General features: G+C 37.1%; 2 protein-coding genes across 4 annotated transcripts in view; one reads left to right on the forward strand and one right to left on the reverse strand.

The window, feature by feature from the left end:
• The window catches only part of LOC129573530 (uncharacterized), a 76086-nt gene that overhangs the window by 6343 nt on the left and 57149 nt on the right, over positions 1 to 12594 (reverse strand). For 2 of the 3 annotated variants that reach the window (XM_055454134.1, XM_055454132.1), the window contains exon 3: positions 7942 to 8072. The exons of the other annotated variant lie outside the window; for it this stretch is intronic. The gene's annotated coding sequence lies outside the window, so the exon portion shown is untranslated. The remainder of the gene's footprint in view (positions 1 to 7941; positions 8073 to 12594) is intronic. 3 annotated transcript variants of the gene reach the window in all.
• LOC129573532 (uncharacterized) lies at positions 192 to 6481 on the forward strand. The gene is made up of 8 exons (XM_055454140.1): positions 192 to 3581; positions 3666 to 3763; positions 4048 to 4674; positions 4874 to 5018; positions 5102 to 5329; positions 5498 to 5602; positions 5794 to 5837; positions 5944 to 6481. The coding sequence occupies exons 1-8, from the start codon at positions 3390 to 3392 to the stop codon at positions 6077 to 6079; spliced, it is 1575 nt and encodes a 524-aa protein (XP_055310115.1). The 5' UTR covers positions 192 to 3389; the 3' UTR covers positions 6080 to 6481.

The following is a 12594-nucleotide window of genomic DNA, read 5'->3' on the forward strand; positions in this document are numbered from 1 at the left end:
TTCTCATTCTCTCTCCCATTCTACCTTTTTCGGTGCCATTTATCGACACATTCACCGTTAGAAGTGTATCAACTGAATTTTACACAAGCAATGCAATGTCAATACCCACTATCTCTGCAAAACAAACATACACACACACACATTCGTCATCAATCCAAAATCAAATTTGCCAAATGCTATGCATTTGATATATAAATTTTGATCAGCAGCTATTGGGACTTTAGCCGTCTGTTGGCCGAAGTCGGTAATTAACTTTCAAACGTTGATGGGCAAACAAATTGATTTTCAACAACTTTTAATTCACATTATTGAAGCTGGTTTTGACTAGTCGCATTCAGTCTTCGTCCCCTTCTTTCCTGCTTTGACGCAGTTGAAAATGAAATGGGAGAGCGAGTGTGTGTTCTTGTGCCAACTTGTATGTGGGAGAGATCGAAGGAGGGAGAGATTGAGTTAGCCGCATGAAATCAGGAGGATGAGTGCAAATTAGCTGCAAGAGACCAGAGCAATCGTGTTAAAATTTAATGCAATTAATGTTTGTATGGAAACTTGAACAACATTTTTTTAGCTGTTGTTGTCGGAAAAGAGTTTTTCATTCTTAATGCTATAGACGGAAAGTGAGATGTAGAGAAAAAAGACAAAGAGCTCCCTCAGCGTTGTTGAGAAATAGACTGGAACAGCAATTTAATAGTGAGAGGAGAAGAGAGTGAGGCAAAGATGAAATGACTGAAAAAGAGAGGCGTAAAGTGAGTCGAAATAAATGGAAGCGACTGCATCGAGAAGTGTTTGAAACGAAAAATTGTGCAAAGTGCAAAGTGTGTGTGTGTGTATATAGTTGAAGAGGTTGCATAAGGATCATGAAACACGCAAAAACCATCGAAATATGGTTTTTGTATTGGCCGTAGAGTGTGGTAACTTTGAAAGAAAGAGCATTAAGATATACGCATTCTGGGGTACTGGGCAGCTGGCATCTGCTCAATTACAATGAGCACTATTGTAAAAATGATTATACGGAGATCATGTTCATTTGCAAACAGTGGATTTGCAGCACCACATTTGCTGTATTATATTTTGGATGCCACAAGCAAATAATGTTCCAGGCAATCAACAAGATTGGGTTAGGTCAGCTTCTCATTCTTAGAAAATATGTTATTTGCAAAATTGAGTGTGTGTTTCAACTTTCTCTTTCAAAAACTCTCCATATATGCACCGTACAGAGTTCAAAATACAAAGCCAATCAACTCATAAAATGGTAATGCCAATGGTTGAATTGTCCAAAATCGTTGCTCTTCGGTCGAATTCGAATAATCTAAATTGCTGATAATTTGCATTAGGTCAGTTGTGTGTGTGTGTGTGTGTGAGTGTGTCTCGCAAATTGTGTGCTCAGATGCAATGCATATTGAGTGGCAAATTAAGTTACATTGTTGTGTAGATTAATAGCAAGTTTGAAAGGCAGTCATTTTGGTGCCGACACCAAATTGCCACTAAAACCAGATCATATATGTTTCATATGTCTTGAGAGTCTCATGCCGATTACGATCATGCCGATATACATCAAGCCAAAAAACCAACAAAAAAAATACCATTCAACCGTAGCATTTTATTCCGGAATTTTCAGTTCAATTTGCGCACGACAGCAATGAATGTGAATTCAAGATCGACGTCTGTACATACATTGAGAAGCAACTTAGAAATCGGTCGAAATTCCCGCAAAATGAATGTACAAAAGAAGAGGCGAACCAGAAGAGAAAAAAACACTCATACTGAAATGCATCAATTTATTGAATGGCAAAAATGAAAAATTTAATTATTTTTTCATTATAACTTTGTGTTCTGGGCATATGTGTGTGTGTGTGTGTGTGTGTGTGTGTGTGTGTGTGTGTGCGATTTTTTTCTCGTTGCGAGAATGCAAATTCGAATTCAATTCGATGCAATCGATCGAAGTTTTCCAACTGAAAATTTGATTGAAGTTTGAAATGAATTTTCAATTTGATTTAATTTCATCGTCGTCGTCGTCGTCAATATGTGTATATAAAGTACTCAAGTGCTTCGCTTCTCTGACTCTGAACACACTCGGTGTGTACGTTCCGTTTGTTTTATGACGGAACAAATTCTAATTTGTTTAGAAGCAAACCAATTTCAATGATTCTCGAAGATTCTAAGAAATTTCAGGCATTCAATTCAACTCGAAGAAAGAGCAACAACACCATCTGAATTTTGCAACCAAAATGCTAAACCAAAGGAAAAACTATTGCATTTCTATCTAGACAGTTTCAATGTGAACTTCACATTGTGAAGTGCACTTCAATTAGCAAAATGCTGCTGCAATTCATTAAATTGTTGAATGAACATGAATAGCCCGAGTTTATGGCTTCATTTATATGTGATGCGATTTCTAAAAGTATAACATGGTTGTGTGGACTTTGTGTGCGGTCGGTGTGTTTATTTCTGTGTGAAATGTCATCCGATATGTTTCTTTCTTTCAACGATGTTTTCTTTTCATAAGACAGCTTTACGTAGTGCGAGTAAAAAGGATGAATAGAACCGCACTCTTCTCGGTTTGATAATCAAAAATGCGCTCGACTCGACGCAAACACAAAGGCATCGAGATGTGATTAACAGAATGTTTGTAAGCAATATCGACCATCGATTAGATCTCCATCTCTCTCTATCTTTTGCTCAATATTCGTCAGTTTGTGATTGTTTGTGTACGAACTGAGTCGCTCAGTCTGACTATAAACCGTTTGCTTCAGTTTATATAAATTGATGTATGCGTCTCTCTCTCTCTCTCTCTCTCTCTCTCTCTCTCTCGGTGTGTGCGAGAATTTCGGCCATTTCAGCAAATACTGTCACTATTTGAGGCTCTTGCTTGCGGTTTTGATGTTGTTCATATTGTGCACGCTGTTGAAACTCCAGCATAATCAACTCACATTCAAATCCAAACCGAGTTTTTTGAGTTGTCACATTTCAAGAAGCCATTTGATTACAAACAGTCACAGACAGCAAAGTGTTGAACACATCCCGTGCACGTGTCGACCGAGTTAATGTCTTTTCATTTCGACGGAATTTAGTTCATTCTTTCGCATTTTGCCGTTTAATTAAATTTAATCAAGACGAAGGAACTTGTTTCGGAAAAATAGAACTCGAATATTGAGGAAATTTTTTTTTTAATTTTTATGAAAAAGAAAATTGAACAATAAGGCAAAACGAAGTGAAGTCCAAGAGGAAAAAAGAAGGAAGAAAAGTAGAGAAAGAGAGAGAAGACACAATTGATACCGGACGAAAATCGTAGCATATTCCTGGGGAAAAAACAACCAGAAAGAAGCAGGTAGAGTCAAATATCCAGAAGAAAGGTAAAAAACGAGCTGAAATTGGTGTAATTTCTTGTGAAAATGTCGGACGAGCAACAGTATGCGGAATTGAAGAAAGTGTTGCGCGCTACACTGATATCGATTAAACGGGACGGTGTTTCATTGCGTAGTTTGCAGCAAATTTATCAAGAACGCGAAGGCAGAAGAATACCATTGCTTGGGCATGCCGACGTACGTGGCCTGCTCGAATCGATGACCGACACAGTGTACATGGTAAGAACAACAAACGAATTGCTTTTTTTTATTCGTCAAACTAACCAAAAAAAAAAAAAACAATCATTTGTCAAACGACAATAGGAATGGGACGGAGTTCAGATGCTGGTTTATCCCGTCGATACGGAAAATACGCGGCACATTTCGGAACTGGTGGCCGGGCAACATGTGAACCGATCACGGTAAACCATTTGAATCAATTTGGAATTTTTTTTAAACGATTAAATTAGCATTTTCAACTGGAAATTCCAATTGCCTTAATTCGATCCATTTGCATTATGAATTAAACCGCACGTAAATGACGCAGAATGTTCAAATGCACACAGCACCAATTATCGAAAATCGACCATCATTTTGATTTAAATTCAATCGTATTCACTGGGCTCTGTGCAATGACTATTTGCTGTTGTTCGTTTTTTTTTGTTCTGCTAATGTTTGAATAATGTTGTGTCTCTCCCTCGTTCAGTGGTGGTCGCAAACCGGCAAGCCGACGTGCACCGCATGTCAGTGACTTTGGATGGGATTCGGATCGTAAAAAAACGTCGAGTGTACCACGTTTTGATTCAAAACCACGACGATTCGATGCAAATGCTTCACGTAAACCGAGTGCAAGCCAATACTCGTACACCAGTTCATATCAAAAATATGCGGACTCTTACGTGACACCACGAACCACTCGAGATGATGAAATTTGCCAATTTAATGACGACCTTTCAAATGAATACACGCACACGAATGGGACGTCAAAGACCAAAACAATCAACGATTATCGCAAACAATACGCCGACAATGGCAGCGACCGAACATTTAACAGCTACGGCAAAACTATCGAATCGGTCGACAAACATGCCAACGAAAATGGACACGATGGATTGGATGGCAGCAGCACTGGCATTGATATTAACTGTACACTCTTGCTATTCGATGAACATTGTATTGAATTTGACAATTTGCCACGCATCAAATTCAACCAACACTTTGAAACTGGCCGAAAAATGCGCGTCTTTATCGCGCAAATTCATAGCCCGTACAAGTTTTGGTTTCAACTCAAAGACGATGGCGAGAATATCGAATCACTCATGAATGCACTAGAGTAAGTTTTCGTTTTTTTTCTTCGATTTTTTTTTTTTGGTTAGTTGTATTTTTCCAATTCTAAGTTTATCGCCAAATTTTGATTCAGTTCTTTAAATTAGTTGAAACTATTTTCACTTTCATTTGCTTAAGCAAGTGTTCTGTACCTGAAATGTTGACGAGAATATAACAACCCTAATCGATTTGCGTATCTTTTGCAGACATTTCTACCACAGCGATGACAATATGATTAGCAAGGCACCCATACCAGAAAGCTATCTTACGTTGGGCCGAATCTGTGCAGCAATGTACGATACCCAATGGCATCGAGCCGAAATTATTGAAGTGTTGGACATTTCACTGAAGGTAAGTTGCATTTGGAAACAGTGTTTTCGTGGCAAATTTATCCAATTTTCAAACATGTTCAATCGATTCCATCGAAAATGTAGGTGCTCTATGTTGACTATGGTACGGTTGGTGAGGTAGAAAAAAAAGCCGTTCGATTCTTGCATAAGCGATTCTCGCAGGATCCAATTTATGCACATCGAGGTTGTCTAGACAAGTGCAAACCGAACGATGGTATTTGGACACTAAAAGCAATGGAAGCATTTACACAGCGTTTAATTGAGTTCTTCACTCTTCCGATCATGGCCAAAGTGATGAACGTCAATGTCGAGGTATGTCATCATCTTTTCTACTTTGGCATTTATTTATATCGCTTATAATTTTATGTAAATAAAAAGGGCGTTGAAATTCATTGAATAGGAAATTGAATTGAATCTTAGAATAAAATAACGAAGTAAACTATCAATTAAGCGATTAAATAAACAATTTTGAAATTCTAGGAAAAAACGTCATACTTGGATCTGATTGACACGACTGGTGTAATCGATCGAAGCATCAGCGATTGGTTGATTGAAAATAATTTTGCGTATCCAACCAAAAAACTGGTGAGTGTGTTTACACAAAATCTACATCAATTGCTTCCTCAAAATTCATTTTCATCCAACTTGTTCGAATCCAAATCATCCGTGTTTCATTGTCATTATTTATTGAATCAGTTTTTAATGATATTTGCTAAATAATTGTGTTTAAATTCGTTGTTTAAAATGGTTCTACCGTTTGTTTTTCATTCGTACAGTTGTTGGATTTCACGAAGCGCCACTATAACGAGGTGTATCCATCGTGAGTATATCGCGTGCAAATTGATCAAATAAATTGCTATTTGAATTGAGTTGAAAAGCTAACAACACTGTGTGTGTGTGTGTGTGTTTCTGTTTTGTTTCGGTAGATTTGAGCGGTTAGAGACGGGCAGATATCCATCGTTCCAGGAAATAAAGCGAATGCTCGACGAAGGTTTTGACTTCTTGGATTATGAAGATTCAATCATCATTCCCGAGATGTATGGCTATGAAACAATTGAGTGATTTGCCGTCTGTGTCTCAAAACACACTACACTTATCCTCTCAAATGCTAACCATTTATTACTTTTTGTTTATGACAACAAATAAAATCAGACACAATAACGATACAAACATAAAGTAACACATGACAAATGTCAATAACAACAACTCGAAACAAAAACAATGTAAATCGAAATGAAATCGACGAAGAAAAAAAATGAACATTTTAGACGAACTAAATTTAGTTACAATTAAAAATAAGAAGAAGAAAAAACACAATGTTCGAACGACAAAAATAGTTTGTTATCAAAACAAGCGCAATTTCAATGAATTTCATAGTAATTGTGAACCATGTAAACTATATTGACGGATGTCATGAAACTAAGATGCAAATCCATTAAAGATTTGATATCTTGAAACAATAAACTCAAGTGATTTTAATGTACTGCTCTCTCTCTCTCTCTCTCTCTCTCTCTCTCTCTCTCTCTCTCTCTCTCTCTCTGTTTTGGAACTACCGAATTATTGTAAAAAGCGGGCGAATAAAAAACAAATCCGAAACATTGAACTTGTTCGTGTAGCATATGTGAGTAAATGAAATAATGTAGGGCGCCATAGATCGACAGTATGTGATGGTGTGCACGTCGGGCGGCCAGTTGAACAAACTCACAAAGAGAGCTAGCTCTACACAATCAGATTGAAACAATAACGCAAGTGGCTTTACAACGAAAACAACAACAACAACAAAAATGGTTCAATGAAAGGAAAAATGAAACCCGTTGACCTCACTTACAGCGATAAAACGGCCCGATAAAAATGGAATAAAAAAAAAATGATGATGAAGAAGAAGTACAAAATAAATAAAGAAGACAAACGTTCGGTCAATTAAGAGCCATGATACATGTGACATCGCCACTTGCATTTCGATGTGCGGATTCGTTATCGAGTCTCTGCTGCTGCTGCAGCGGCGGCGGCGGAGATGGTGGCTACTACTGAATGCTCTTTGCATGCAATCGCAATTCTTTTCGTTTGTTTGTTCTTGTTTCGACTTCTTCGTTTTGAGTGTTGTTTGCATAGGATGTAAAACGAGTTGGGATTTTGTGAATGGCCGCGGCCAAATGGGAAAGGATGGATCGCTTCCACGGAAGACCAAGTGCAGAGCAAATGGATGCATCGATTCAAAAGAAACACATTCCAGATATAGATGCAGTTCAAGTGGTTTTACAGTTTGTTTTCAATCATACAATCGTGTGTAATCGGATTTCATTTGTGTGTGAGAGAGAAAAAGAGAGAGAGACAGAGCTCGGCTCAATTATTACTCGAACTCCGTACACACACTCAACCGAAAGCCAAACCAATCCAACTGATTTTATTTTTTCCTCCGACGAATTCCAATTTAAATGCGCTCAAGAGTTCGTTTGTTTGCTTTCTCTCTCTCTCTCTCTCTCTCTCTCTCATTCTTATAATCCTGCTTCTTCTTCTTTCATTCCGCTCAAATGTATATTTCGTTTGCTGTTTCTCAACAATTTTATCATCTCGTAGGCATTTCCGTATCATGTGCCTCTTTGCATACCGTTACTACTGTCATGTATTTTTTTTTGTTGCTGTTGTCATTATTAATTTGAATTTCATATCTGCATGCGCTCACATGTTTGTGTCACGCTTGTGAAACACACACACACACACACACAGGGATTGGCATCTGTTGCGCTCCCGTTATTTGGAAATGCGCCGACAACGATGACGACGGCTGCTCAGCCACGAAATTGAAATGATCATTTAAACACAAAAATAAGTATCAAAATTCGATTTGCTTTCCCTTTTTATCGGATGCTTGGCTTTCTTAATATCGCGCTTCTGTTTGTTCCCACTCGGTCGCGACAATCCACTTTTGCGTGAAATTCGTTGTGTTGATACTGCGTTTCTTTTTCGCAGCCATTCGTTTGTCATAATTAATTTACCAAATAATCGACCGATGGTTTTTTTTCTTCTTCCATTTCAATTTTTTTTACATTCCCGCCTGAACTCATTCGATATGTATTTGTTTACGCAATTTTTTCATCGTTTCAATGCGCGATCGAGTGAGCGAATTTTTTTCGAGTTGGAGTGCGATTTCTTGTTCGATTGGTAATCGCAAGCAATTCCATAACTCAGGCCACATTTAATTGAATTCGAAAGATAAACACACATTGATTTCACATTACGGCGCAAAGCGAGCGAATGCATTGGATGCCAAGAGGTACTTTTATTTAGAACCCAACGTGCGCGCCATCATCAGCACGCATTTTAATCGACACTAATCAAAAACTGTCAGACAGTGTCTACAGAACACTTCCTTGTTGTGGCCGACAAACCAATCTGATAACATTTCAGTTGTGAATTGCGCGCATGCCGCATGCAACTCACTCACTCGGTCGTGATACGCGATTTTTATTATTGGTGTGACATTTGCTGAATGAATGGGACTGAAAACTCCATTCTGAGAAATTATCACAAAGACTTGTTTTTTACACGCACAACGAGAACGATCGAATGAAAAATACGCACAGTTGAAAAGGTGATCACTGCAAACGACTTGATTCACAAGAAGTCAGTCGACTTTTTTAGGAAAAAAAGTTGAGTGCGAAAAGAGGGTTCAAGAAGGAGGTGTGAAAAAAAAGGATTTTTTGTGTGTCGATTTTTCAATGAATTTCGCCCGAATAATTGACATAAATTCCGAAATTATGAATGATGCCAGCAAAATTGTGAGTAATTGAAGCAAAAAACAGCAAGCTACGACTTCATGATGCGTTGAATTTCATGCCGTCACTTTTTTTTCACACTCTCTTTCATTGCAAAAGTTGAGTGTCGTTGAAATGTTGCCATTGCTCTCGCTTTTAAAACATTTTCCAAGAATTGTATCTTTATGACTTCATTTTATTCCATTTTTTCCATATGGAAGATATCTTTTTTTTAGACTCATTTGTTTTCTTCTTCTTCTTCAATTTGGTTCCCCTTCCCATTTTCCATGTGAAATGTATTCATTCGTAAAATTTGTCATGCTTCGAGCTTATTTCTTTAATTGGCACTATATTTACATTTCGTGCGTATTGAAAATACATTTTGAGCAAACAAAAATCGATTTGTTTGTACGTATGTTCATCGTTCTCGGGATGAGTTTGATAACTCATTCGTCCGATAATGTTGTTCAGCGTGGTTGTCGTCCTTGTTGTCTGTTGTTTCTTTTATTTGTGTTGACTATTTCATTGTTGTGGAGACCAGAAGTCTCTGGAATTCCTTTCCAGGGTTTAAAATTCTTGTCCCAGTTTCACTTCTACTAAACAAGGGGGAAAATCAATTTTTTTAACGAACACAAAAAAAACCACGATTACAGTTACGTTTCGATCAGAGCCATTAATCAGTCGGTAATTATCGGTAAAAATTTGCATTTTAATTTCGTTGCACGTCCATTCCAATTAAAATGTTCATTAAATACATTTCACCCGTTGGGACTTCGCACACCGTTAATTTTTTCTCTCTCACACAACCATTATTATTTAAACTCAAAATAACGCAAAAATGAACAGAAAAAAAATTGTGCGATGCTCACTTCATTCACGTGTTACCACCTTTTTATTATTCGCACCACGCGACCAGTATATGCTTTTCAATTAATTCTTCAAACTTTTGCACACTTTTTTCCCTGTGATTATTCTCATGTGTCAGTTCTTTTTTTCCTCTCTCTATCTGACTCGCTCTCTCTCTCTCTCTCTCTCTCTCTCTCTCTCTCTCTCTCGCTATTGCCAGGGGTTGTTAAATTATTGTTTGATTTCACTGAACCGTTATTTAATAAAAACAATTTTTCTCGATTAAATTTTTTTCTCTCGCTGCAAACCGCAATTTGCGCACACTCAACAAATAAACACGGAGAAAAAGTTTCAAGTGAGAAAACGAAATAGTTGCACAAAGAACTTGTTAGATCAAATCTTTTGAATGAACACAATTAAAAGTAGACAATTTCATTAATTGGCTCCCATAGGGAAATGTTCATCGCTTGTTGTGTGTGTGCTTTTTTCTTGAACGATTTTCTTTCTTTCTGCGCTTGATCATTGGAATCGCACACAAGATTACATCAGTTGCATGCAAAAATCAGTTGACACACGTTCGTGTTCATATTTTTAATGGTCGTTCGCGAATTAACGGTGATATTCATTTTGAGCCGAATGAGAGAAATACACACAAAAAAATAACGAATATTCACATTCTTTTGTCAAATGTGCAAAATTATTACGTGAATTCACTTGAACTTGTCGCATTCTTTTTGTTCCCTCTCTTTCTGTTTCTCTTTTTCAATTCAATGAATACGCTTTTTGAGACTCAGTCTTGCAAAATAATTCGTTTTTTTTTAAGAGACAAAATTTCTTCATTTTTTTCAAACAGAATTTCTCTCTTTCTGTTTCTTTTTGTTTTGAATAATTGAATGAGACTCATTCAATGAGTTATTATGATTTTTTTCTCTCTCGCCGTTACATTCACCTAAAACAGATTAAATGGTTTTCTTTTTTGCTATTCTGCCCACACGCCGTACACGAAATAAAAATAGAGTCTAATTTTCAGATGAAGCAACGTGGAATCGAGCAAAACTGACGTTGGGGCTACAGTAAATAGAGCCAAGGAAAGGTAAACAAAATAGTCCATCTGGCCATCTGGATGAGAAAACAACGATACAAATAAAACGATATTGGCTTATGCTAAAAAAGCGGTGTCATGACCGCTTTTTTTTACCGGGGAAGTCTGACAAATTGGAAAGTTTACCATTTTTTTCTGCCGTTTTTTTTATCATTGCCTTCATTCGGAAAATGAAGTTTCCCTTGCTCAAAGAAAGGTCTTTTCCCATTCGTTTTTTGCTTCTTCTTCTTCTTTTTTTTCTCCTTCATTTTCTTCTTCACATTATTTTTCGTTTCCATTTCATCTGCACAAAAAATCGTCATATCAATTGACCATTTTCGGCACCAGGCAGAACGAAAATCGATTACAAAGTTTCGTGTTGGACTAATAGCAATGTCATCGGAAATCCCACGCAAATCAAATGTTTGTTCACGGAAAATGCGGCGTTGATTCATGTTTTTGGCTGAACACTTGAACGCACCAAGTAATAATGGGAAAAAGCTGCAAATGATAGTAGCAGCGACAAAGAAAAGTGATTGAAATTTAAGTGGAATCACTTAAGATTGTGTCTGATAAGATTCTGATAGCCGTTGTTTGTCATCACAGCCGCCTTCGCATGTCAACAATTCCACGAATGAGTCTTTTTGACCTCAACCATGGCAACGATATATTCAAATTGGTGGAAAACAAAAAATTGGCGGTAATTTATTGGCAAACGAGAGAGAGAAAAAATGCTCTCAAAAGCTTCGCGAAACAAAAAAGAGCGATAGACTGCAGTGGGAACAAAAATAATGGCAGAAAAATCCTGTCAAATTCCCGGTTGACTGATTGCGGGAACAAGTGTATTTCTCAAAAACACATCAAATGTAATTGTAAAACGGCCCTTGGGTAAATAAGTTTTTGTTGATTTTGATGTTGGTTAACGCGAAAATCGATCGACATGTTTTTTTCCCGTTCAAATGACTGGACCCAATCCAAATTGAAATGTTTAAAATTCAATTAAACGTTTGTTGTTGTTATTGTTCTGTTCTTTTTTTCTCTGCATATGGTTAAACTATTCCGCTCGTTCACTCCCTCGTGTGCACTCTGCACACAATTGTGCATAAATATTTTTGTTTGTTTTATCTATCGATGTATTCGATTTTTGTGTAAAATACGCGCGCGTTTGTGTATATTTCATTCGAAAAATGTTTGTGTTATTTGTGGAAAAACAATGCGATTATTGGCAATCAAACTTGTTCAGCAAAACCGCAAACAAACAGAAAAATAAATTGAATTCGCGAAGCAATTGTGCGAGTTTGTTTTTATTTTGTGCTCGTCTTTGTCCATTACAAATCATAACATATTAACTAGATATCCAGGAAAAAGGCGAGAGAGAAAAGCGAGGAATGAATTGGAATGGTTTTGGCAGTGTGGCCGAGAGAGCACATAAAGCGAAATAAAACGCGCCCAGAATTGAAAATGACGATTTGAAGAGAGGTATGTTATTATTTATTATTTGTTGCATCGTTTGATTGAATGTGCTGTTGTAGTGCGTGGACAAAAGGCGGTTGTGGAGATAGTGTTGGCCGTCGAACACTTTCGAACACTTGTTCGACCGTTCGACAACATAAAAAAAAATTGTTTTGTTCGTTCGTTCGTTCGAAAGTTTTGTAAAAACTTATTTTGTTCGTTCGTTCGTTCGAAAAGTTGAAAATTATTTTTTTTGCTCGTTCGTTCGTTCGAAATTTATTTTAAAAAAATGTTGTTCGTTCGTTCGTTCGGAAATTGCTATGTTCGACCGTTGGGATTTTTTAAATTTGAAATACATAGGAAGCAAATATTTCTTTGGCTAAGACTGAAGGTACAACGTTATTACCGGTGTTATTACTCAGTAATACCACTGGTAATAATTA

Source organism: Sitodiplosis mosellana, unplaced genomic scaffold, assembly GCF_009176505.1.
Source record: "Sitodiplosis mosellana isolate CC-2019 unplaced genomic scaffold, AAFC_SMos_1.0 Smas_scaffold_6099, whole genome shotgun sequence".
Lineage (NCBI taxonomy): Eukaryota > Metazoa > Arthropoda > Insecta > Diptera > Cecidomyiidae > Sitodiplosis > Sitodiplosis mosellana.

Excerpts from the sequence above, each read along its gene's own strand:
- LOC129573532 (XM_055454140.1), top strand. The coding sequence starts at position 3,390 with ATGTCGGACGAGCAACAGTATGCGGAATTGAAGAAAGTGTTGCGCGCT. Across the intron at positions 3,764-4,047 it reads CAACATGTGAACCGATCACG|TGGTGGTCGCAAACCGGCAA; the intron begins GTAAACCATTTG and ends TCCCTCGTTCAG. Across the intron at positions 5,330-5,497 it reads TGATGAACGTCAATGTCGAG|GAAAAAACGTCATACTTGGA; the intron begins GTATGTCATCAT and ends TTGAAATTCTAG.